This window comes from Nelumbo lutea, chromosome 3 (assembly GCF_056320005.1).
Source record: "Nelumbo lutea isolate HS-2025 chromosome 3, American lotus-T2T, whole genome shotgun sequence".
Taxonomy (NCBI): domain Eukaryota; kingdom Viridiplantae; phylum Streptophyta; class Magnoliopsida; order Proteales; family Nelumbonaceae; genus Nelumbo; species Nelumbo lutea.
Genome location: NC_142686.1, coordinates 3,732,332 through 3,755,897, shown reverse-complemented (window position 1 = coordinate 3,755,897; position 23,566 = coordinate 3,732,332). Strand labels below are relative to the sequence as shown.

Genomic DNA, 23,566 nt, shown 5'->3' with positions numbered 1-23,566 from the left:
TTTACGGCCTCAACAAAAGAAGTGGTTCAACCTCTGCAGTAATAGTTGCCAAGAAAGCACGATGTCGACAAGAAAAAATGTTACAGTTCACATAGTTATCTATGGGGTAAGGACTACCTACAGAATGTGATTGGCCGAGTGAGCTCGCAAAGGGACGCGGAGAGGGAGTTAAGCATTGTGTGATGTGAAGCACATAGTCTCTTAACCTTGTGGACTACTGTTTCTGTCGATGCCCAAGCCCCAATTGAGAATCAGAGTACTGTTGTTGCTCAACATTGCCACCCCCCCGACGTCAGGACTGTCTTCGCTTGCATTTTCTATGGTGATGTCAGAAGAATGCATGGGTTCACTAGTATTTGCATTCGTGTCTACGTGGGTTCTTTCTTCTACACTGACTCCTTCAGCGAGTTCACCTCACTGATTAATCTCCATCTCGCCATTTGCTAGTCCAGGTGAATAAGTGGATGGTACCAACACCTCATCTGTCCCACTTATTCCACAATTAAATTGACCTTGTACTTTGTTCGGCTGTGCATCCTCTTTGTGTGCATACGAGAATTCATGCTCAAAGAAAATAACATCTCTAGATGAAAAGAACATGTCGGACTCTAAATCATACAAGCTCCATCCTCTCTTCCCAAAAGGATACCTGACAAAAACACACTGTCTGCTTCGACTGACAAATTTATCCCCTCCATGACCATGATTGTGCGCATATGCTAAGAAACCAAAGACTCGCACATTATCATAAGAAGGACGTCGCCCAAATAACATTTCAAAGGGAGTCTTTCCCTTTAACAGAATGGACGATGTCCGATTGATCAAATAACATGCGGTCAAGAAACATTCCCCCAAAAAATCAATAGGCAAGTTAGCTTGAAAGCGCAAGGCTCAGGCAACATTAAGTATGTGTCGGTGCTTGCGTTCAACCCTCTCGTTTTGTTGAGAGGTCCCGACACACGTGGTTTGATGAATAATACCACTTTCAGCAAAATAACTAGCCAAGCAGACAAACTCAGTCACATTGTCAATACGGATCACCTTCATAGGTTTGCTAAATTGTCTTTGATCCATAGCAAAAAAAAATTGCGAAGAACTCGTCCCACTTCCATCTTATCAATCAGAAGATAAATCCAAACGCCTCTAGAAAAATCGTCTACTATGGTCAAGAAATAATGTGCACCACAGGAAGCTGCAGTTCTATAAGGACCCCACAAATCACAATGAATTAATTCAAATATATAGGATGCTTTATTATTACTAGGAACAAACTCTTCTCGACATTGTTTAGCTCGGAAGCATACATCACAATCCTTAATACTGTCATTATGCTTAGTACTAAGAAAAGGTAGCAACTTAATAATTCTATAAGAAGATGCCCTAACCTTTGATGCCAAATATTCGACGTCCTGTTCTCTATAGTCTTCATTGCTCTTGTTGATGCAATGCTCCAAAAATAATAGAGTCCCACTCGCTGCTCACCTGCTCCAATTAGCATCCTCGTAGTGCGGTCCTGTATCACACAGAATTTATTAGTGAACTGGACAATACAATTCGATTCCACAATTAATTGCGATACAGAAAGTAAATTGCAATTCAAACTAGGCACATATAAAACACTAATCAGTTTCAAGTGATCGTCCAATGCAATTGTGCCTTATTTTTCTGCTATTCTCGCATTCCCGTCTGGCAGCCCGACAGAGCACGGAATGACATTCTTTATGTCTCTCATCGACTCGAGGCTTCCTGTCATATGATGAGAGGCCCCTGTGTCTATTATCCATTCTAACAATTTTTGCTTACCACTTAGTCGTTGACTCCCTTCTTTCTATGTGTTCAAAAGGTTGATTAACATGTTCCACTGCTCACTGCTTAGTCCATTTAACCCAGTCCTGGTTGCATCGGTTGAGTCTCCTTGAGATGCATTGCCTTGTGCAGAGGCTTTGGCTATATTGGCCTTAACCTGGTTGCCATGACCTTTTCCTCCTACCCCTGCTCCTTGTTTCTGTCCACCACGCCCTCAGCCTATTCCACAGGCATTATTTTTCAGCCGATCACCCCACCATTCAGGGTAGCCGATCAGTTGGAAACAAGGCTCTGCATCATGGCCTGTCTTGTTGCAGTGAGTGCATACCATGTTCTTGTCTCTGCCTTCGCTTTGCCTCTTTCCTGCGTGGGCTGCGAAGGCCACAGCTTCAGCTTTCTCTCCCTTTGCGCGAGTCATGGTCTGAACTTGCTCCTCTTGAATCACAATGGCATAAGCTCAATTCAAACTTGGCAGGGGTTCCATACTCAGTATATGCGAACGCACACCTCCATAGACCGTGTCATCTAGCCCCATCAAAAATTGATGAAGTTTCTCTTCATCGCACTTCTTATCCCATGCCCTGCTTATGTCGCAGCTACACTTGCCACATTGACAAGTGGGATATTGCTCAAAATTTCCCAATTCCTCCCATATCATCTTGAGTTTTCCATAGTAATTCAGAATCGCCATACCTCTTTGTTTGCAATTCGCCAGCTTGAATTTGAGTTGTTGAACTCGTGGTCCATTACCAACAGAAAAACGCTCCTTTATGTCGTCCCAGAGTGTCTTCGCAATCTCAGTGTACATTACGGTTGAACACAAATTTGGTTCAATTGTATTCAGAATCCATGAGATAAGCACGGAATTCACCATCCACCAATCTTCCAATTCCAACGAAGCCTCCGAAGGTTATTTCACTAGTCCATCAATGAAGTCGAATTTCTTCTTGGCTCGCAGCGCCGTTCTTATCGCTCAAGCCCATTCATCATAGTTGTCACCTCTAAGCTGGATCTGTGTGATAATGCTCCCTGGATTGTCATTGGTTGATAGAAGATAGGGTGAGATCATGCTCCTTGGCCATTGACTGCCACTCTACTCCTTGTCTCTGTTTTCAGCCATGCCGACTATTGTGTCAGTGCCACAAAAGACAAAGAGCCGATCTCTGGATGTCTCAAAAAGAAACTGCCACCAAACTGAATCCAGTCTATGAAAAACACAGTACCAGACTAAACTTGTGTGCAAAAAACACAATGTCGAACTGAATCTAGTCTGTGAAAAGCACAGTGTCGAACTGAATCTGCTCTACGAAAAGTACAACACCGAACTGAATCTGTTATGTGCACAAGAAGAACGTTGACTCGCCGGAGTCTTCTCTGTTATGCGCACAAGAAGACCGTCGAAAGAGCTCTGCAAAAAAATACAGTGCCGAATTGAATCTCCAGAAAAACCAGAGCTTTTCTGGTTTATACTTTTTTGTTCTTATTCACTGAGAATGCCGATATATATACATGAATACAATCGAATCTCCTACGTTTACAAGGACTCAAACTTACTTTTCCTAACTGAACTATACATGACAATGATAAGAAGATGTATACAAAGAAGATAAACGGAGACTCCTAATTCAATCACAACGGAGACTCCTAATTCAATCCTAACACAAATGTTATTCTATAATCCATATCAGACCTATGCCCACAATACTTGATTGTTGTTCAATCCATACTTATTTTAAATTTGTAATATTATGAAAGTGAATTAGTCAAATGTTTGATTCTATTATCCATATCGATCCTATATCCACCCCTGTACTTGATTGTTGCTCAATCACCATATTTATTTAAATCTTAAAAGGGTAAATTATTGAAACCTTCCCTGAAGTCTTGGTTCTGGTTGTTGCTAAAATTTCCCTTAAGTTTGGTAATTGTAATTAATAACCTCTCTTGAATTAACTTTTTAACATAATTGCAAGTAGGACCCCATTTGTTAGATCCCACTAAAAAGAAGTATGAAAATGTGCAAAACACTCATGTAGTTACATTTGATCAAAATTTGTATTTTTCAAATATTTTCTTCATATGAATCACTAGTCCAAATACTTTCCATCTCTTTTTCTAAAATTGATTAATTTTTTAAATCTTCCCTTCATATCAATCACTCAAAGGTAAAGCTACAACTTTAAAGTATCTTCTATTTTTTTGTTGTTTATAAAGTTTATATTGCTTTTCATGTAAAAAACAGCCTCAACAGTAACTACACAAGTATTTTAGACATTTTCATGCTTCTTGTTAGAAGATTCTAAAAGAAAGGGACTTACAACTGTATCATAAAGTTCAGGAGAGGTACTTCAGGAAGGTTTCAGCAATTTACCCTTTGTTGTGTTTGGTTGTAGTGCAAATTTATTTGCACTGATGCAAAACTATGACAATGCAAATGTTTTGAGTGTAAACTTTGATTTATTTTATTTCAAATTTTAATTTACTTTGTTCGGTAAAATAAGACCTAAAGCAGAATAACTTAAAATCCAAAACAAAATTAAACCAAAAATTACATTTTTTTCATTTGCACTCCCATACATTTGTACTAATACAAATAAAATTGCATTGCAACCAAACACAGCCTTAATATTATTAAAGTTGCCCAGTACAAGAGAGAGAGAGAGAGAGAGAGAGAGAGAGAGAGAGGAAATTAACTAAAATACCAAACGAGCAAATCTGTTCCCTACAATTATTACAATTAATAATATATGTTATGGTTAGACCTGTTCATGGGTCAGGTGGCCTAACGGCCCGGCCCTGGACGAGCTTGAACATGTTTATAGGCCTGCGGGCTTAAACTCGGGCCAAAAAGCCCGGCCTGCTATAAATTTAAGCCGGACTCGGGTTTTGTCAAAATAGCTCGGCCCGAGCCTGGCCCGACCCAACCTAAAATTAGACTTAAAATGAGTTATGTGATTATGTCCATTTGAATAAATTTTTTGATTTAAGAATGTAAAACTATGTTTTAAAACGTAAAAGAATGGGAAAAAAAACATCTGAATTTTTAATTCTAATTTGAATAGAGAAAATTGTAATTTTTTTTATTAGGTTGGTCTTTGGGCTCGGGCTCGGGCTTCGGGTTTTTTATTAGGGCCGGGCTCAAACTCAAATTATAGGCCCATTGGTCGGGCCGGGCTCGGGCTTAGGCCTAGCATATTTCCATTAATGATGAATAAAACCCCGGCCCAAACCTGACCCGGCCCGGCCCATGAACAGGTCTAGTTATAATTGATGGAAGTCGACTCAATCCACTGAATTCTGCTTCACTGCACAAATCCTGCTTTGTCATTCATCCATATCTCACAAATGCTAGCCTTTCTTTCTGTCCCCTATAAAGTATAAACTACAAGAAGGGAATTTAAAATAAATATATGACCATCATCAACTTGCTCTCTAGGCCTATCACCACTCTTTTTGGCAAAACAAATGTAATATATGACCATTCATTCCAACCACAACATAAGTACTTTTGACAAAACAAATGTAACATGTCGATGGAGGTTGTTTTGTTTCCTCATATGGGCCAACTTCATGCGCAGCCTCATAAATATCCTAGCTGGGCCTGGGCCTCACACATGGACATGGGCTTCTCAATTAAACAGACCATAGATAATTACTACTTGTTACAGCAACGTTGATTACTAGTTAACGTTCCACACTTTGACTATTTGGTATTCTGACGGTATTAATCTCTGGTCAGGTGAAAACAAAAGGCAAATAGAAATGAAGAAAATAGTCCTGGTAAGGGAACGAATCAGGCCCATTGCCCCCATGGCATTTCAATTATTGCGGGAACATTCCCAATTAGTACCTTATATTTTGTACCTAGTGTCACTTTGATTCCCGAATTTTAAAATGTGAACATTAAAATATGATGATCCAGTACCTGGCGTTAACTAGCTGTTAACCAGTCGTTAAGTAGCATTTTAAAAAGATATAAATACCTTTTGAATGTCATCTAATTTTCTTTATCAACTATCCAAACATTGACAAAAAAACTAATTTCCAAATCCTTGCCTCTTCTATTCAAGAAAGTTGAGGTCACCGAAATGCCCACACAAACGTGACCCCAACTTTCTTGAGTGAAACAGACAAGAATTTGGGAATATTAATTTTTTTATCAACGTTTAAATGGTTGATAAAGAAAATTAAATGACACTTAAAAGAATATTTATGTCTTTTTTAAATATCACCTGATGGTAGACTAACATATGATTAACAGCAAGTAATGGATTATCACATTTTAAAATTTTGAATATTAAATTATTGTATTTTAAAATTCGAGAACCAAAATGACAGTACATCCAAAGTACATGATACTAATTAGAAAATTTCCCTTGTTGTTAAAATCTGGATACACAGTAGCAAATCAGGGCTGATACAATTCGAGATTCCTGAATACTGATGGTTAAAACAAGTACACAACTCCGGTTACACCTCTACTTTGACCAAATACCCCTTCTGGAATGAATGATTCGTCATTATGTAACTCTTTAACACTTGTATCACCAGGGGTGAGGGAAGACAAAAAGCAACCATATTGTTTAACACCCCCCTTAATAGTTTTCATCCCATCGGCTTATTTATAGCCCATTGCCAAGGTTGCAGAATCATCTATTCCAGATGTCAGTTTGATTCAGTCAGGAATCAAAATCAGATTCTGACGTTACTGTTTGGTTCAATCAGAAACAGGAACGGAAATCAGCCTAAATTTCTAATTTTAACCCTGTTAAAAGAACCACAATGGAGTATTTAAGACATATCAATCCAGAAATAGGGGAAGAAGAAGAAGAAGAAATGGCCCAACTGTTAGGGAGAGTAAACAATAAAGAGTAAAGACTAAATAGTAAAGATGAAAGAGAGAGAGCTTCTAAGAATACATAAATAGTCCCCATTAGAGCTAATCAGGTCAACGGGTTGACCCATGACCCAACCCAACCCAGTTTTTCCTGGTCTGGTTGGGTTGGGTCATTCTCAAATTCAGGTAGCTAAATATGAGACCCTAACCCTAGTTTTTTCGGGCTGGGTTAGGTAGGGTTCGCAGGTTGGATCAACTTTTTGCCAAGTCTAATGGGAGACTTTGCTAACTGAGCTATTTGGCATGTTCAAGACATATATATGGATCTAGTGCCTCAAAGCTTGCACCTATGACTCCTGGATACTTCATACAAGTTATCTAAAAGTGCCATAGATACTTATATCAAGACTAAGTAGAGATGGGAATTTCTACTTGGTGGGGGTAGGGTACAATATTAGCTAAACCTGACCTTTCTTGACCCGCATATTGCTAGAAAGCATATGAACTTATGTACTAAATGTTAAATGTAATAATAGTTTAAATTTTATGTGAAAGATAATTTATAGTTTGTATTTTTTACATGTTTAATCAAATAATTGGAAATTTGGATGTTTGTTCATACTATTTTATTTATTTATTACTTATATAATAAGAAATTAAATACAGGTTCTAGGCCCAATTCGCCTCATCCTCAAATACAAGGAGAGTTTTGCATTTATGTGTGCTAGGAGGGTTTAGATTTTAAAAACTCAACCCACTACAAGTTTTAGAGAGGGAGCAGGTTGAGAAATGTAAAATGACAAGTAAAATCTACAATTTACAAAACCCTTCCCAAGCCCACCCAGTTACCATCCCTAAGAGTAAGAGCATCCTTATCTTTACTTACAAATCCACCCGTTGCCATCCATAAGAATAAGAAGATCCTCATTTTTACTATATTAACATATAATGCCCATAGGCCATACCTGCCTTGGCTTCATGTTTACTAGGGGTATGAGTCAAATCGAATATTAGATTATTTAGGCTTCAGTTCATTCCGAGTTAGAAATAATATGACGTGTTAAATTTGAGACAAAAATACTAATTTGAATTTGACTTAACTCAAAAGTTTATGCTTAAGCTTGACTCAGCTTGAACTTGACAATGATAGTCTCTTCTATACCCCACCAATATATTGTGAACATGTTTTTCCTATATCATATGGTGGCTAGTATAACCCTATTTATTGTATCATTTAATGCTAATATTTACAAATATTGATTGTTAAATGATTTAATTTTTTAGTCTAATCAATGAGTTACTATATTTAGGGATAAATGGACTTCAATCTACTTTAGAAATCTAAAATTACAGTCTCCTCCTAATCTATTACTGGCCTCCTTTATAAACTGCATCCTACCCATGAATTTGGCATCAACCCATGAATTTGACATCAATTCAGGGGCAGGATTAATTAAAATTTATTCAGTTTAAATTAAAACTTATTTCAAGAATCGAATACCAAAAAAAAAAAAAGAATTTCAAGAATCAAGATGTCGTCAACATTTTATTCAGTTTATCCTTACTTAAAGTATTAAACACGGACGTGTCCTAGCGTTAGTCGTCCCAATTAAAATGAAAGATATTCCAAAATCAGCGGATGATCACAAGGTAATAATATAGGCAAGGAACGATAGTGGGTCCATGTTCTCAATACGAGACGACAAGTGGCAAACTATGAAGAAACTCCGGAGTCCAGATCCGTATGGGAGTCTTTATGTCCCCGCTTCACAGACCTCAGCTTTACTCAGAGATGGTACAGTACAAGTACTATACAAATTTTCTGCACAATTATTCCTGTAAAATTGTATACGCGTGTGGCGCTCATTTGTCAGTCTGAGGGTTTTTTTTTTTTTTTTGGATAAGTTTATCAGATATATGCGTCCCAACTCCCAAGGGCAAAAGGTTTATCGTCCCACAATTTTCCCTTAATTTTTTTTTTGTCTTATACTGTAATTTTTAACATTTAAATTTCAAAAATATTTGTATATACATATATTATATGTAAAAATAATTGTATATTATTTTATTGATAAAATACAAGTTTATACACATATGATTGATCCAAAAGAAAAAGACTATTTGGCTTCTAAGTCTTCTAAGTCTGTTTTTAAAACATTAGTTTAAATTTTAAATACTAATTTATTTATCTATCTATGTATAATAAATATATTACATAAATTATAGATAGATACCCTGTACTTTGGGGGTAGCGATAGATAGTCACTTTGAACTTTTAATTGCAATACTTGAATACCTGAATTCTCAGAAATAGACACTTGGCTCCATCCGTTAGTGTTTTCTCGGTTGAACATTACATAATGTCAAAAATACCCTTTTCATGTTTTTTTTTTTTTGAGATCATTCTTTAGAGTAAAATAATCACTAGAGAATGCCCTTATTGGAAAATTTGAATATATTATTTGATATCCATGTGAAAATGTCATCGTAAGGGAGATGTTCGGTTACCTAAAATGATCTTAAACATACACGAGAAGGGTATTTTTGACATTATATAATATTTAACTGATGGAATACTAAATGGATGGATCCAAGTGTCTATTTTTGAGAGTTTAAGGTACTCAAGTGTTACAGTTGAAAGTTCAGGTTACCTATTTGTCACTACTCCCAAAATACAGAATACCTATATATAATTTACCCATAAATATATTATATAATATATTTTGAAAAACATATATTATACTTTATTGCATGACGGGCAAAGCTACGACCGAAGTGAAAACGTTTTATTTCGACCTTATAATATAGGCTTGGCCATCTATACAATGGCCCAATTTTTGCATGTAATATTTCCAAAAGTACTTGGTCCAAAACTCCTGATTTCATCAGGCGTGTACTTGATGCTGAGTTGAATCAATGAAGCAGCCTAAGGGCTTTTTCCCAAAAAAAAAAAGTAGAATGACCCGTTTTGTAATCTGACTTGGTGAGAAAGTTTCGCCCAAAGATTGTTTGGCATATGATCAAAGGAGATGCACAGAAGATTGCTCTTACCCTGTTGAACCTTGATTATGAGATTTTTTTTTTTTTTTTCTGCAAAGAGTGAAAGAGAATTCATTAAGAAGAATTTAAAATACATTTAAATTCTGTGTTAGGTTATTTTACAACTAACAAATTGATTAACAACATAATCAATGTCTTCAATCAATGCTTGTTCCAACTTCCAACCATCTTCCGCCTTTGCTTTTGTTGAATATCTGAGAGACTAGAATGGCAGAATCTGTGAAGACTTGGACCTGTTCCAACCATATTATGAGGTTCTTTGGTGTATTTCACTAAACTATAGCCGATTGTAGGGAACTTCCCCTTCCATTCTCAGTCTCCTTCACTTCTAGCGCATGCAATAAAGCAAAGCAGTTCACACATTAGCAAGATATGTTGGTAATGTTTCGAGACCTATTATTTGGATTTAATGAAAAAAATTTTGCCTCTAGGCTTTTTTATTTCAAAAAAAAAAATTATTTGCATGGCAGTAAATCACCATGTACTGATGTACTAATAATGATTTAATTTTATTTTAGCCTTTTTCGGTAACACACACTAATGATGTTCTAGAACAACTAAAACAAAGTAATGTGGCAAAAAGATAGAACAAGAAATAAGATGGTTTAGTGGGGATTGAGATGAAGGATCTCGATTTGGGGTGAATTTTTACCTTCAAACAATCAAAATATGTTTAAAATTCTTTGCATTAGACGTATAATGGTGGAAGAGTTATTGGCTGTTACGTGATGGGAGGAATTGTGTCCGATCAAATGCATTTTTGAGTTAAAATTTAGGGTTAGGGATTATAAATTTATAATTTAGGATTTAGGATTTAAAATTTAAGATTATTATACAAAAATATGCCTAACAGGGCAAAGTGGTCTTGGGAGGGATTGAGGATCTGATCCAGATTTTCAAACCCTAAGAATGGACGGCAAATATGGAAATCTGCATCAGTTATAGAGCGTGGAGAAGTGAAAACCGGAAGCAGCAGCAGCTGAAATAATTGAAAGATTTAAGAAAGGAAAAGCAGAGTGTAGAGTGAAGGACTCATGGCAGCGCGAAAATGTGGACCCCAAGAGAGGGAAGTAAGTAACTAATGTCCAAATGGTTGTGTCAGCAAATAAAAGCAAAGACTGTACTGTATGCAGGATAGACCAAGCAAGGTATCTATCACTCATCTGCAGTGGCCATTTAATAATTCTTGAATTCTGATAAAAAGAAAACGACTAAACTATTCTCTCTTTTTAGATAAGGATTCACCTACTTGCACCCGAGTAGGGTAACTGATAAGCCTTCCTTCCAAATGGATATATATATTCAATGAATACGGATTAACTGAACTGTGGAATCAATGAAAATGTTTCACACTGGATTAAGGGGGGTGTGGGGGTGTTGGACAATATGGTTGATATTGTTTTTAAAAACAATAACAGCCATAAGATCTTATGGAACAACTCTGACTGGGTGGTTGTGATGGGCCATATACATTTTATGATTCATTTGGGGTGTTACCATGTCATGATAAACAACCACTGCGTTGAGCTAATCCTGTTATCATATTCAACATATTGGTCATATTTCAATTGAAAATGTAAAATATCAATTTAATTTGGGTGTGAATTGTATGTATGGTGCCGGGGATACAAGCTAGCTAGCATATATACGTTTGAATGGAGCTTCATCCTCTTTCTCTCTCTCTCTCTCTTTATCTTTTCAATTATTATTATTTATTAGGACAAAGGATAAGATTGGTGGTACAATGGGCCTGCTTTGATCAGGTAGATCCTGTATGTTAGTCATTTATTGTCTCACCTATTGGATTTTAGTCTCATAAGAGATTAAATCTAATGGATTTGATTGGTCAATTATATAAGAAATTGCACATGTACGCTTGATTGAAAAATTAGTTTTTCTTTTACAAAACATAGTTTTTGAACTTGTTTCACATTGAAAAATTATAAGCTTTATTTTCTCTTACACACCACTTTATTTATTTATTTATTTATTTACACATTTTAAGTAATTAATATTTTAAATCAAGAGTAATGTGCCAATATTACTGCTCACAGGGTTGCTAGTCATGGACTATCTTTAAATAGCACGCATACTTGGTCTATCTTCCTTAAAACAAAGGTAAATGCTTTTGTTATGAATTGCGAGGCGTGCAATCATGGATTCCAAATCCTAAATTTCAAAACACAAAATATTAAGTAACAAGAGGGAGGGGAGATGAGCTGAGACCAGATCGGATCCTTACACCTGGCACTTCACATGCACATCCTATCATGCATTAGGAATTTTTTCTGTATTTATTAATTATTATTCATGAAAATATTCCCGATGCACGGATGTGCCTGTGAGGCGCCCATTTGTGAGTAACAGATCCTGCTTCAGATTAGCTAAGGTTGTAAATTGGGCTATTACCTACTCTACGTGTGGGAAGAATGAGTAGCTCAGAGTCTCAGACCCGATGGTAAAGAATTAAAGAAATGTGTCATCCTCTGGCTCTGTGATAGCAGCACATATATGGCAGTCAGCAGCCCTGATGATGCCATGTGGGGCAGAAGCCCCATCAAGCCTAATTAAAGAAAAAATGCGATAAACACATAATACAAAGAACAGGCGATCTAGCAGCGATTGCGATTTGCAAACTATAGAGTAGAAACATTGCCTTTACGAGGGTGGGTGAAAGGCACATGCCGTAGTATCAACCTATAAATCATAGGGTAAGTTTTAGAAATTGGATTAAAACTTGTCCTATTATTTAAAATATCCCTAACATGAAAACATTAAAATAATTATTTTACCTTTCATTTTTTTTTTTTAATTTTCAAAATGATAACAATTGAATAAACAACATTTTATCATATAATTTTGGGATTTTCAAGTCTTGCTCTTGCTCCAATCTCAAAGTTCTCAAAGGCTGATGAACGGCCCACCCACATCTAAATGGGATTTCCTACTAAAATTTTGAGTAGAGACTGATAAACAACGACTCATCAAAACCTTTGATATTTCGATACAGGCATCCTTGGACAACACAAATGTGTTAGGTTACTGATTATTCATCAACTTGTCATTAAGCCTACATGTTAGGGCTGACCAAAGATAACACTCATATTATCCTATTACATCTCATTTGATACCCCAATCACTAAAACTGGAGATAATTAACAAAATAAAATAGAAAAATAAATAGTATTTTAAAGATTATTTCCAATGGCTTTCAAAAATAAAGATTATTTCTAGCAATCTGATATTTTCTTCAAGATTCTTTGAGAGATCCTTTTGTTTTTTTTGTTTTTGTTTTTTTTTTCCTTCCCCCAAGTAGTTGAATAAGAGATGGGTTGGCTTTTTAAGCGCACATAATTGATTATGACTATTTTACTTGGAAAGGGAAAGTAAGGCTAATACCGAGCTGAGAGAAGTTGCAACTAAAGCTACGTTTGTTCGCGATGTAAATCTAAATTTACACCGAGGATTATTACACCGATTGGTTCATGAGTGTAAAATGGGAATTGGATGTTTGCCCATTTAATACTCTTCACGTTTAGTAAATCATTGAGGTAAAAGTTCTTGCAGTCCTTGTTGGTCGGCCAAGAAACAAAGCACCGCGAGCAGCAATGAGTGGCATATCAGATGGGCAAACTGGTGACCAGGGGTTGCAACAGGAGAGGCTCTCGCATGTGAGCGGCGTATCAGACCCATTTCTTGCACTTGGCTTCTTCTGTTGAAGCTCCATCCAAGAATATAATGGGAGCTTGCAATCGCACCAGTGGACGAAGAGAAGCCCATATACATAGAGTCCATGAAAACCGAAGAAAGATCAAGTGATGTAGACAGTAGGGGAATCTCAGGTTTGGGGTAACAAAGTGGAGCTAATGTTACATTGAGGTGCTTGCATTGGATCTCCGCTTATGAGGTGCAGGCTCTTGTTGATCCCTTCTTTGCTTGAACAATAAGTCGTTGGAGTTTATTCAATCAACTTAAGGTCGTTCACATCGATCCCAACATGATTATCATTTATATCAGCAAATTCGGGGCTAAGAATTGTATCTAGTTCTACGGCGAAAACATCATTGGAGAAGTCTCCATTGTTGGTTTCATTGAACAGTCCCAGGTACTAACTTGCCACTGCACCTGGGAACCCCATGAATGGCGAGAAAGCCAAGGTGATGTCATGGCCACCCACAGTAGTTAATTGGGGAACCATGGCAAATACAAAAGTGGTAGAGAAGGAGAGAGACTGAGGATATTCAGGTGAAGTGAAGTTAAACCTCAGAGGAGATGGATACAAAGCATGACCAATTGGTTCTTGCCCCAGCAACCACTGTTGTCGCCGACGGTCAACCACGGAAAAATGGGCTACGCCCCACCATCATCTTCCTCCGACGGTCAACCATTGCTATCACCACCTCTCTGTTCTCGTGAGAGGAAGATGATGAATAAATAACCCTGTTTCGAAAGAACCTTGCCTCGACAGAAGGGGTAACGGATAGATCGCGGGGTTGAGTTTTACACTTTAACCTTTCAATGTTGGACAGATTGGTAAAGTTTTACATCGATTTTAGCGATGTAAAATTTTCACTGATATTTGGATGAATTTTCTGACAAAAATGGACTTTTACACCGATTGATGAGGTATATTAATACCTCTACCAAATGCCTTCAAAATAGAAGCAAGGTGAAAAGTTTACCCCGGTTCTCATTTACACATCTACCAAACACAGTCTAATCTCCTTTTCAATTGTTTTTGATATCTTTCACTAGCATTTTTTTTTCGAATATTTTCTTGTGGGTTTGTCAAATTTATTAATTACTAAATCTGTTTTTTATTTAATTGAACTTAATAAAGTTTTGCTAATTTTCTTTCTTGGGCCAAAGTTGTTGGAGAAAGAAGATTTGAATTTTTGAAGTCAATGGTTTATTCAATTAAAGTCTTCCTCCAACTGAAAGCTGCTCTGCTCCATGTGGTTTCTGTAGTGTGAGTGGAAAATGTAGCACCCATCACCACTTAACTAGGTTGATGTCTTCACTCTTCATCCAAATTAAATGTCGTTGCTGTATTTGTTGTCGTGAATAAATGGTTGTTCGTAATTTTTGTGATTAGAGGAAAGGAGAATAAGATGATCAATTTCTTTGTTTGTGTGAAAAGATGTTTTGAAAATTTGAAGGATAATAAAATATAAAATAGACATTTTCAACTATTAGATAATAAAAGATAAAATAAACCATGTGTTGCAATAATTGTAACAAGAGAGGATCAGGGAATCTTGTGAGAATATTTTAAGGCCAGGCCCGTTTGACGTTTGCTTTTCGGCGTATTACTTAACCCGGTAATGAGAATAAAGTTGGAAGTCTCCGCCAGTTAGATTTTCGGTCTATTGAAAAAAAAAATACCCTATTTAAGAACTAACGGCCCCCTGAGACAATTTTCAAACAAGGTAAGCTGTTTTAATCTATGTTCAAAAACTTTAGGGGTAGCTTTAAGCCTTATAAGTATTTAACCACATAGAATGGGGTAGAGAGGAGAAAGTACTTTTAGTTATCAACAATCCTTGCCCTAGAATGAAAATGGAAATTACGGAAATCAGAATCATACGGTGCAAGTTTGGTTTGAGTTGTTAGGAATTAAATGCCCATCTAATTCCACTAGTTCATGACCATGGATTCGTGAATATATAATATAATTAAAAACACCTCTCTCTCTCTCTCCCCCCCCCCCCCCCATCGCCATAACAACAACAGACAACAGAAGACAGATGGACAGACTGCAATTACGGTAAAAACACGAAGGCCTTTCCGTAATTGGCCTACCCTTTCTACTTTCTAGTTTGTTAGCTTTGTGCCCTACCAGATAAGCATTACACGAAAACCTAACCCCATTTTACTTTTTGGGTCAATCGGTGTCCAACTGTCGATCTCACGTCTCACCCAAGATCAAGAGCAAGACGCCAATCAATATATCATGGTCTCCTTAACTTCTTTTAAAAACTTTCAAATTCACAAAAAAACCATATAAAAATAGTGAAAGAGTCTTGATTAAACAAAATTTTCTTTAGCTTATGTTTTGTTTAAAGGAAAAGGTAGGGAAATCCATACAAAGTTTGTAAAGATTTTCCAACCTTTCGCTACTTTTTCCTTCAAACCAAACACAGTGTTAGAGATTCTCTCTTACCCTCTTCCCTCCACTAAAAACTAAAGCTCTGCACCAAAGCATTGAAAATCGCAGTACTGCTCTCCTACTCCAAAAGAACCAATCTATATCTAACTATCTATTATATATACCTGTACCTGTGTATACTATAGTAAAACCCTTTGGTGAATGCTGCTAATGGTCACTCCCTCCTCCTGTCAGACGTGACATTTGGATTGGTCTACGTACCCAACCATTCTCACCAACTCAAAATGCTTAACTCCCAAGTAATGAATATCTAATACTATTCTATGTATATGTAAACTAAAAACAACATAGCCACCGGTAAGACGACTTATCACCGTAAAAAATTAAGGCGTAATAATATGTATGGACAAAAAGAAGCTTCTTTGCCTTGCCTTCACAAAGGAAGTAAGATGTAAAAACATATTCGTCTTCCAGACTGCAGCTACACATCAGATCAAACTTCCTTACCCATCCAACCATCAACCATCTGATTCTTCTCTTTCTTTCTCCAAAATCAGGTTTCTCGTTTCTCATTTTCTTGTCTGGGCTCGAAAAATAAAACCAATAATTAACATATAATAAAAATACCACTTACACATTCGGACTCCAAAGGCCCCATAAACGCGAATTGAACAACCCCAACACGTCCGGTAACACCTTCCTGGCCAAGCCCCTGTGGTTGCTGGCCGGAATTTGTACGGCGGCCTCCTCCATAACCTGCAGGTTCTCCGTCGCGTACTCCACCACATCGCCTTCTTCATAGTCGTCTTTCTTCTCCACATCTTCCGATTTGTCTAACAAAACAGTCGGAAAGGTGTCATTTTCCGGCACTAGGCAGCTCGTCTCCAGCTCTGCTAGTGCAGATTCCGGCACTTCGGGCTCTTTCTCCGGCACCATTGTCTCCGCTTCCGGTTTCTCGATGACGAGACGACGAGCCATCTTGTCTTTCTTCTTGTTTCTGCCACTCTTCTTTGAGTTCTCTCCGTTGGTCAGATGCTCTTCGAAGGCCTCAATGGCTTGATGTATGAGCTCCCTGTTGGGTGACGAATCCCACCTGAACCAGTAGCTCGTGTAGCAGTCGAAGCACCCGCAGTCGAATAAGGGGGGCTTATGAACAATACTACCACCGTTGTTGGGCTTCTTGCACTTCTTCTTTTCTTCGACCATCGAAGGTGGATTGGTCGTCTTCATGGACCTTGTAATCATGTAAGCCAAAACCTCACGGTCCTCTGGGGAAAGAACGGAGGCCAGGGCAAGAATCGCAGCTGGGAGGAGCTTTAACACGGATAGGGCATCTCTTGTTGAGCAATAATAAGGAAGAGAGGACGAGGGGGAAGGATACACTTTACCTTTGTTTTTAGGGTAGAGATTCTTCATCTGCAGTTGATGGATGGGAGGGAAACCCGTTTTCTTCTTTTTTTTTTTTTTTTTTGTTCTGGAGGTTTTGTTCTTGTCCTCCGGCTTTGGGGTTGCGACGGGAAAGGCAGCAAAGTTGCAGAAATGGTGGCGCAGGTTCGCTTTCTTGGGATGGTATGAAGTTTTGAGGAGAAGAAAGAAGAGAGGAAGAAAAGGGAAGAAAGGAAGAGGGTTTCTATTTATCTTGATAAGCACGGCAGACAGGGAGGTCATTGTCTCAGAGGCAGCGCTTATTTAAAAATTAAAACCAGTTTTTTAGCTTGCTGTTTTTCGTTTTTCCAGTATAAACTATAAAAATAAAAGAGAGCAGACCAGACCAGACTCCATTCTCCAGACCAGAGGGTTAAGTAAAGGGTTTTACTTTACTTTACCTATCTTCGTGCGTCCGACCCACGCAGACCGGTTAATACCTGTGTTTTGGAATCCTGTTTGGGGAGGATATAATGGTCATTGTGTGAACTGATGGAAGCACAAAACACCACTGTCCGGTGTCTACTGCCTGCTGTCCATCCGCTGCGTCTACCGAGACAAAAAAATCGAGCTGAATGCTGGAAAACCGGAAAAACCGGAAAAGTGAAAGCCATACGAAATAAAAGCGGTCGATGAGTATGAGATGAAGACAACTGGAATAGTTGAGTGGGTCAGACGATAAAAGCCATCCGATTGTTGACGTTATTTTGACTATTCGTCTATGCGCTATGCTTGTTTCTCTGAATCAGAAGACAGAACACACAGAAGTCGAGTGTGTGGAATGAACCATGGAGGCCCAGTGGGTCGTAACGTTAGCAATAGCAGATACAGCTTTCAATTGCGCTTATTCTGTGGTAATAGTATAAATGACACGGATTGGGTAGCGCATTTAGATGGGCCTAAAAGGAAAAAGGCAAAGCAGATTTTATTGATGATGATTGCCAATGTCAAGCTTTTAATATAGATGTACGCATGTTCAAAGCCCGATGTGATGAAAATATTTTATATATATAAATGGAAGAGGCTTTCACACTTTATGGAGATGGTCTCATCGCCTAAGGAGTAACGATAGATATCCTTTCTACTTTGGCACTTTTTTTTTTATTATTTATTTATGTGCTTGTCGTTTTAGTTTATTACTATTTTATACCACTTTGCAAACATGTTGTGTTGTGTGTGGCCAAATTCATAAGTGGGGCGTATTAATTAAAGGAATTTAAAAAGAAAAGAGAGGCTTGGAGTGGGCCCACGGATCAGAACATTGGCCCATCAGAGGAAACAGGTTGTGGAGGGTGAACAAATTGGTGATTCTTTATATATACAATTCAAAAGAGGGTGATATTTGCAACCGATATAGCATTCTTATCTAACATACAAACATGATCTTTTCTTTAGAATTAGTTTGCAGGTAAGTATATTATTTATCTGCCTATATTTTCAGAAAGTCCATTAAAAAGATAAAAAAGAAAACTAGGTTTACAAAACAAGTAGACATTAGACATTTAGACAACACCCTTATAGTGGAAGTTGGAGAGAGGTTTGGAATTTGGATTCAATGCAGAGTTAGATATCCCGACCCAACCCGACCTGCTCCGTCCAGATGGACTACAAAGAGAGTGGTTAGGTGACCCATTAAGAGGCCCCATACACGGCGGGAATATGGTGTGGGACGTTGTGGGGCACAGACCTGAACTCCATCAAGAGTGAACAATCCAGTGCCCCGTATGCATAAAGTGTGGGCCCAAGTGCACGAAACAACTGACATGCTGATTAATTGGTCCCGTAGTCGGCTGATCTGGAATCGGATCCGACCTACCACCTTATTTCATTTATAGCCTCAAAGCTAAGAATGCATGGTAGGAGTTACGGAACCCAACAGGCAACAGGCAACACATTTCATTTATAAATGAAATTAATATTGATTAAACTTAGCAAATGGACAAGGGGCTTAGAGGGTTTGGATGTGATATCCCAACCCTATCTAAATTTTCACGAGCAATGATGCTCAGAACTATCTGTCGGATGGGAAATCAAATCATTGTCTACCTCTCAAAATTAACAAGTGGTTTTCGAAAAGACTAAAATGTTTCATCCTTTCCACAAAGAGTAACCCTGGAATTAAGGTTTGAATCCATTAAAGTTTCATAAGGCATTGCTAATTAGTTATTATTGCCTTTTGAGAAAAGCAATATATATATATATATAGATAGATATTTTCTTTCTTTTATATGGCAGCTTAGCATTACACATCACAATAACCACATTCTACCTTTCAGACATGAACTAGTTACCAAATTTTAAGGAAAACCATGATATTATTAATAGCATCACCCTTCATCGTCTTGACATAATTCTTGCCTTTTTATTAAGTGAGGCTTATTTGAGTTGAGTTGGTATGAATCTTTTTCTTAGAGGGATTATACCCATTTTTAATTAATAATATATATGATAGGACATGTTTAGAATTTTTTGTTTCCATATAAACATGACAGTGGTCAGTGGCAAGCACTTGTATCCACCAACCATATGCAAAAGCACCAGATTAAATGAATGTTGTATATATATATATATATATAAAGACTAAGGAGTTGTATAGTTGGATACTAAAATTGAGATAGATTTAATTCAGTACACTTCACTATTAATAGTACACGATTGGAGATTGGTCTATGCTTAATTCAGTCAGTTAGTTGCCCTTTGATGCCCCCTAATTTCTTATTTCTTTTTTTAGACGGATCCGGTCACAGCTCTGCAAACGGATATACATTTTAACAATATATAGTGTATAAATATGTTTCATATTATAATATTATTTTATATTTAACTTATATTTTAATTTTTTTATTTATAAAAACTACTAAAAATTGTAATTTAAGGCAAAAATAGTGAAACAATACATTGAGACACATAAAACTCAAAAAATTATCTAAAAAAAAATCACTCTAATCAGAATATAAAGTTATAACTTCCAAAAATTTTACATACAATCAGGTCAACAATCAAACCGGCCGAATTAAACGATTCTTGACTAAACCGAACCCAAAATCCAAGCAGAGTGACGATTCGAACAAAATTTTCAAACCGGACAGTTGAAAACATTGGTATAACCGTTCAAATACAAATATGTAACCGAATTGAAATCAGCAAGAGTGATATTTCATTTCATTCCCAAGGGAGGGGCACGGAATGGCCATTCCCTCGAATGGGGGAAGTACCATTCCAGCATGAATGAAAATAGTATTCCAATTCTGCCCATCAAACAGTAGAAATCGGAATGATTCTATTCCCATGAACCAAACGGGGCCTAAGAGTGTTGAAAAATGAACCTTATTTTTTATGTTATGCATGTCTCCACGTTTGGTTTGGCCTGCCGTAAACATCTCTTCGGTAATGGGGGAATGAGTCTTTTAAGCTTTAAATCAATTACATAAATTTTACGACGGGGAGCTTTGTGTAATAAGGCCAACGCCAAAAGCCCAGCCCAGTCCACGCAGCTTAACATCATTGAGGAAAACCAGCAATGACATTATTGGCAATAGCTAGCTCCTCCTGATCCTGATTCGTGAGAAACAGCAAGAGGAAACAATTTCAATGGTTAACCTGATTGATATTTTCCAGGTACGTACTGTAGTTCTGCAGCATTTATTTGCAGCACAGGGGTGAGAAATTATCAAGGAAGAAAAGAAGAAGTCAATTCATCAAATAAGGAATAACACAGGTCGTCCTTCAAATTTCAAAACCCAAACAACACAGCCACAAACTGAATAAAGTTTATCACCTAGCTATGCCAATGGATCACTAGACTAGTAAAAAACAAAAGCATTACCAAGTTCAAAGACCCTACAATATAAACGAAAGCTTTGTCAATTGTGATGGCCTTTAACACACTTCACTTGACAATGATCAATCAGCCTTCTTTGACTCGGTAGGTGTTGATTGTGCCTTGTTCATGGCTGCGGACCGCTTGTGTTCTGCCATCTTAGAGTGGATTTCATCCCTTTCCTTAAAATACCTCTCAAACGCCCTTGGAAGGAACTGAGGAATCAAAAATCCAAAGAGATTGATGGAGAAATACGCTAAGTTTGCAACAGCCAAGCCCTTTCCAAACCATAGCCACGCAACATCCTACACATTACTAGCACTGAATTCCATTAGTACTAGTACCAAACCCTTTCCTATGCAATATCTCAGCCGAGCTTAGAGCTCTCTCCATCATTTCCCTAGCTAGCCTCAGTGGCATTCACAAATTAAACACAATGGGATTTTTCAATTTTGGAATCAGATTTTCAAATCCGAGTAGAATAATGTTTATACACAAATGTAAAAGGAAAGGAAAATATACAATACAAGAAAGAGTAGTGAACAGAACTCCATTTGCATTTTCAGGCCCATGGACTATTGTGAGAGCTTAAGTCGTAGATAGATAATGCAGGCCAGACTTTGTCCCAATCCCAGCCTAATCAACTCAGACTCTCCTTTTGCCTTTTGGTTAAAAAAACTTCATCAATTCATGACTCGCCAAACCAGACGTAACAACCAAGTATTTCTAATAATACAATAAATTCCTTCTAGTTCTAAGATAGTGTTCAATAGTCAACATGAACATTCCTTGGTTATTATTAAGGGAGGGAATTAGGTCATCTCATAAGGAGCTGAACCTTTCTTTGTTTTTGCCTTATCGGTTGAGGTCATTCTAGGACGTACTATGTAGCTGTAGCACAATGCCCATTAGGCCGACGATCCAGCTTACCACTTTGGATTACTATGCCTGGTGATGGTCAGCTGGTCTGCTCTGGTGTAACGCCCAGAACTCGGAAGCTACGGAACTTAGAAGGATGATCCAATCCGATCCTTTCAACTGGAGAAAATGCTCCTTCCACAGTGGACGAAAGAGCCACGTGGTGTATATGGATGACGTGGCTTTGGTGAAAGGAGCAGAGTACTCCCTCATGAATCATGATTTCTTAAATCTCTTAATAGAAACGAAGATAGAACTCTTAAAAAGGCCGGGCCCAGTAGTTAGTTTTGGACAGAAAGGACATGGGCCTTACCAGGGTCGGCCCAGTTATGGAGAAGAGAAGGAAAAGAAACGCATGTGAAATGTGATGACTCAAGAGTCAGGACCGAGAGTATACCTTAAGTTGTGCATTAGCAGGCAAGGTCTTGTTAAGCCAGACGTCGAATATCCAATTGATAATGATGTAGATCCTTCTCACAGTATAAAGTAACGGAACTAGAGCTCTCACCGGCGGCGAGAACAAGGACAGCCCGCTTATTATGTTCTCCGTCAGTATCTGGAAGGAGAGCAAGAACAGATGCGGCGTGGCAGAGCGGACGGCGTGGTCATCCCCTCTGGCGAACCCTCCCAGAACGTAAGCCAACGGTAAGAACAGCCCTATGGTGGTACCCAACACCACGTAGAACCGGAACAACTTGCTCCCCTGGAAGATCTCTTCTGACCCCGCCATTGTGCTGCCGTGCGCAGGGAAGGCAAGTCGTGAAAGTAGTAGGAGGTAGACCGAGGCGAAGGCCGGGAATATCAAGTCTAAGACTGGGACGAGGCCACTTGCGGAGAAGACCATGATGAAGGCTACTAGTTGGAGCTCTATTACCCGCAATGAACCCATAACTCCCCCCATGGGTGCCGATGCCTGTGGTTGCTGTTGGATGGGCTTCTGCTGCGCTTTCGTGCCGGTGGCTGATGTGATCGTCTCCGGCTCCTTCCAAGAAGACACGGCGACAGATACCCCCGACATGTCTCTCCAATTCTCTGTTTTATTGCGCTCTGAGCTTTGCTGTTTCTACTTGTACGGGCTTTTGGTCGGGTTTTTATTTGTTTCAGTATGGAAGTTGGTTCTCAATAATTTTCAGATCAGATTGATTACCAGGCAGAAAACAAAACAACAATGAAGGGAAAGGAAATAAATAGTGGATTTTGATGATTTGCTCTAGTCTGCTACTAGTGTCTGGTCGGCGGAGGTCGAGAGGAAGGCCGGAAGGGACTAGGGAGAGGAGACTTTATTGGGTGAGGAAGAAAGGTATACGGGAGTGTTACAAGCCCCGAAGAGTGGAGTGGGGGGATGCATGAAAGCACCACGTTTGGTTGTGAAACTGAGAAAGAGGCATGTAGCAGGACACGCGTTGGTGGGCAAAGGCAACATGTGATAAGTGAGTTCCAAGTGGCGAGGAAAATTTTATATTGCCGAGCTTCTGATCTGCTGTTTCGGATCCCGAAAGCGAAAGCGGACGTTTTCAAATTGAGTAATGACTGGACTCAAGTTCATACCATCTATACTGTAAACCCTCTTAATTCTTCAAAGATAAAGCAT

At 38.2% G+C, this 23,566-nt stretch overlaps 2 protein-coding genes across 2 annotated transcripts; both read right to left on the bottom strand.

The window, feature by feature from the left end:
- Positions 1-12,169: 12,169 nt before the first annotated feature.
- On the bottom strand, positions 12,170-17,228 carry LOC148862428 (uncharacterized). The gene is made up of 2 exons (XM_088981524.1): positions 16,447-17,228; positions 12,170-12,266 (listed from the first exon to the last, which is right to left on the bottom strand). The coding sequence occupies exons 1-2, from the start codon at positions 17,226-17,228 to the stop codon at positions 12,170-12,172; spliced, it is 879 nt and encodes a 292-aa protein (XP_088837650.1).
- A 3,676-nt stretch (positions 17,229-20,904) lies between these two features.
- Positions 20,905-23,566, bottom strand: LOC148862427 (uncharacterized). Its single transcript, XM_088975059.1, has 2 exons — positions 22,373-23,566; positions 20,905-21,362 (listed from the first exon to the last, which is right to left on the bottom strand). Exons 1-2 carry the CDS (start codon positions 22,991-22,993, stop codon positions 21,141-21,143), a joined length of 843 nt encoding a protein of 280 aa, XP_088831185.1. The 5' UTR covers positions 22,994-23,566; the 3' UTR covers positions 20,905-21,140.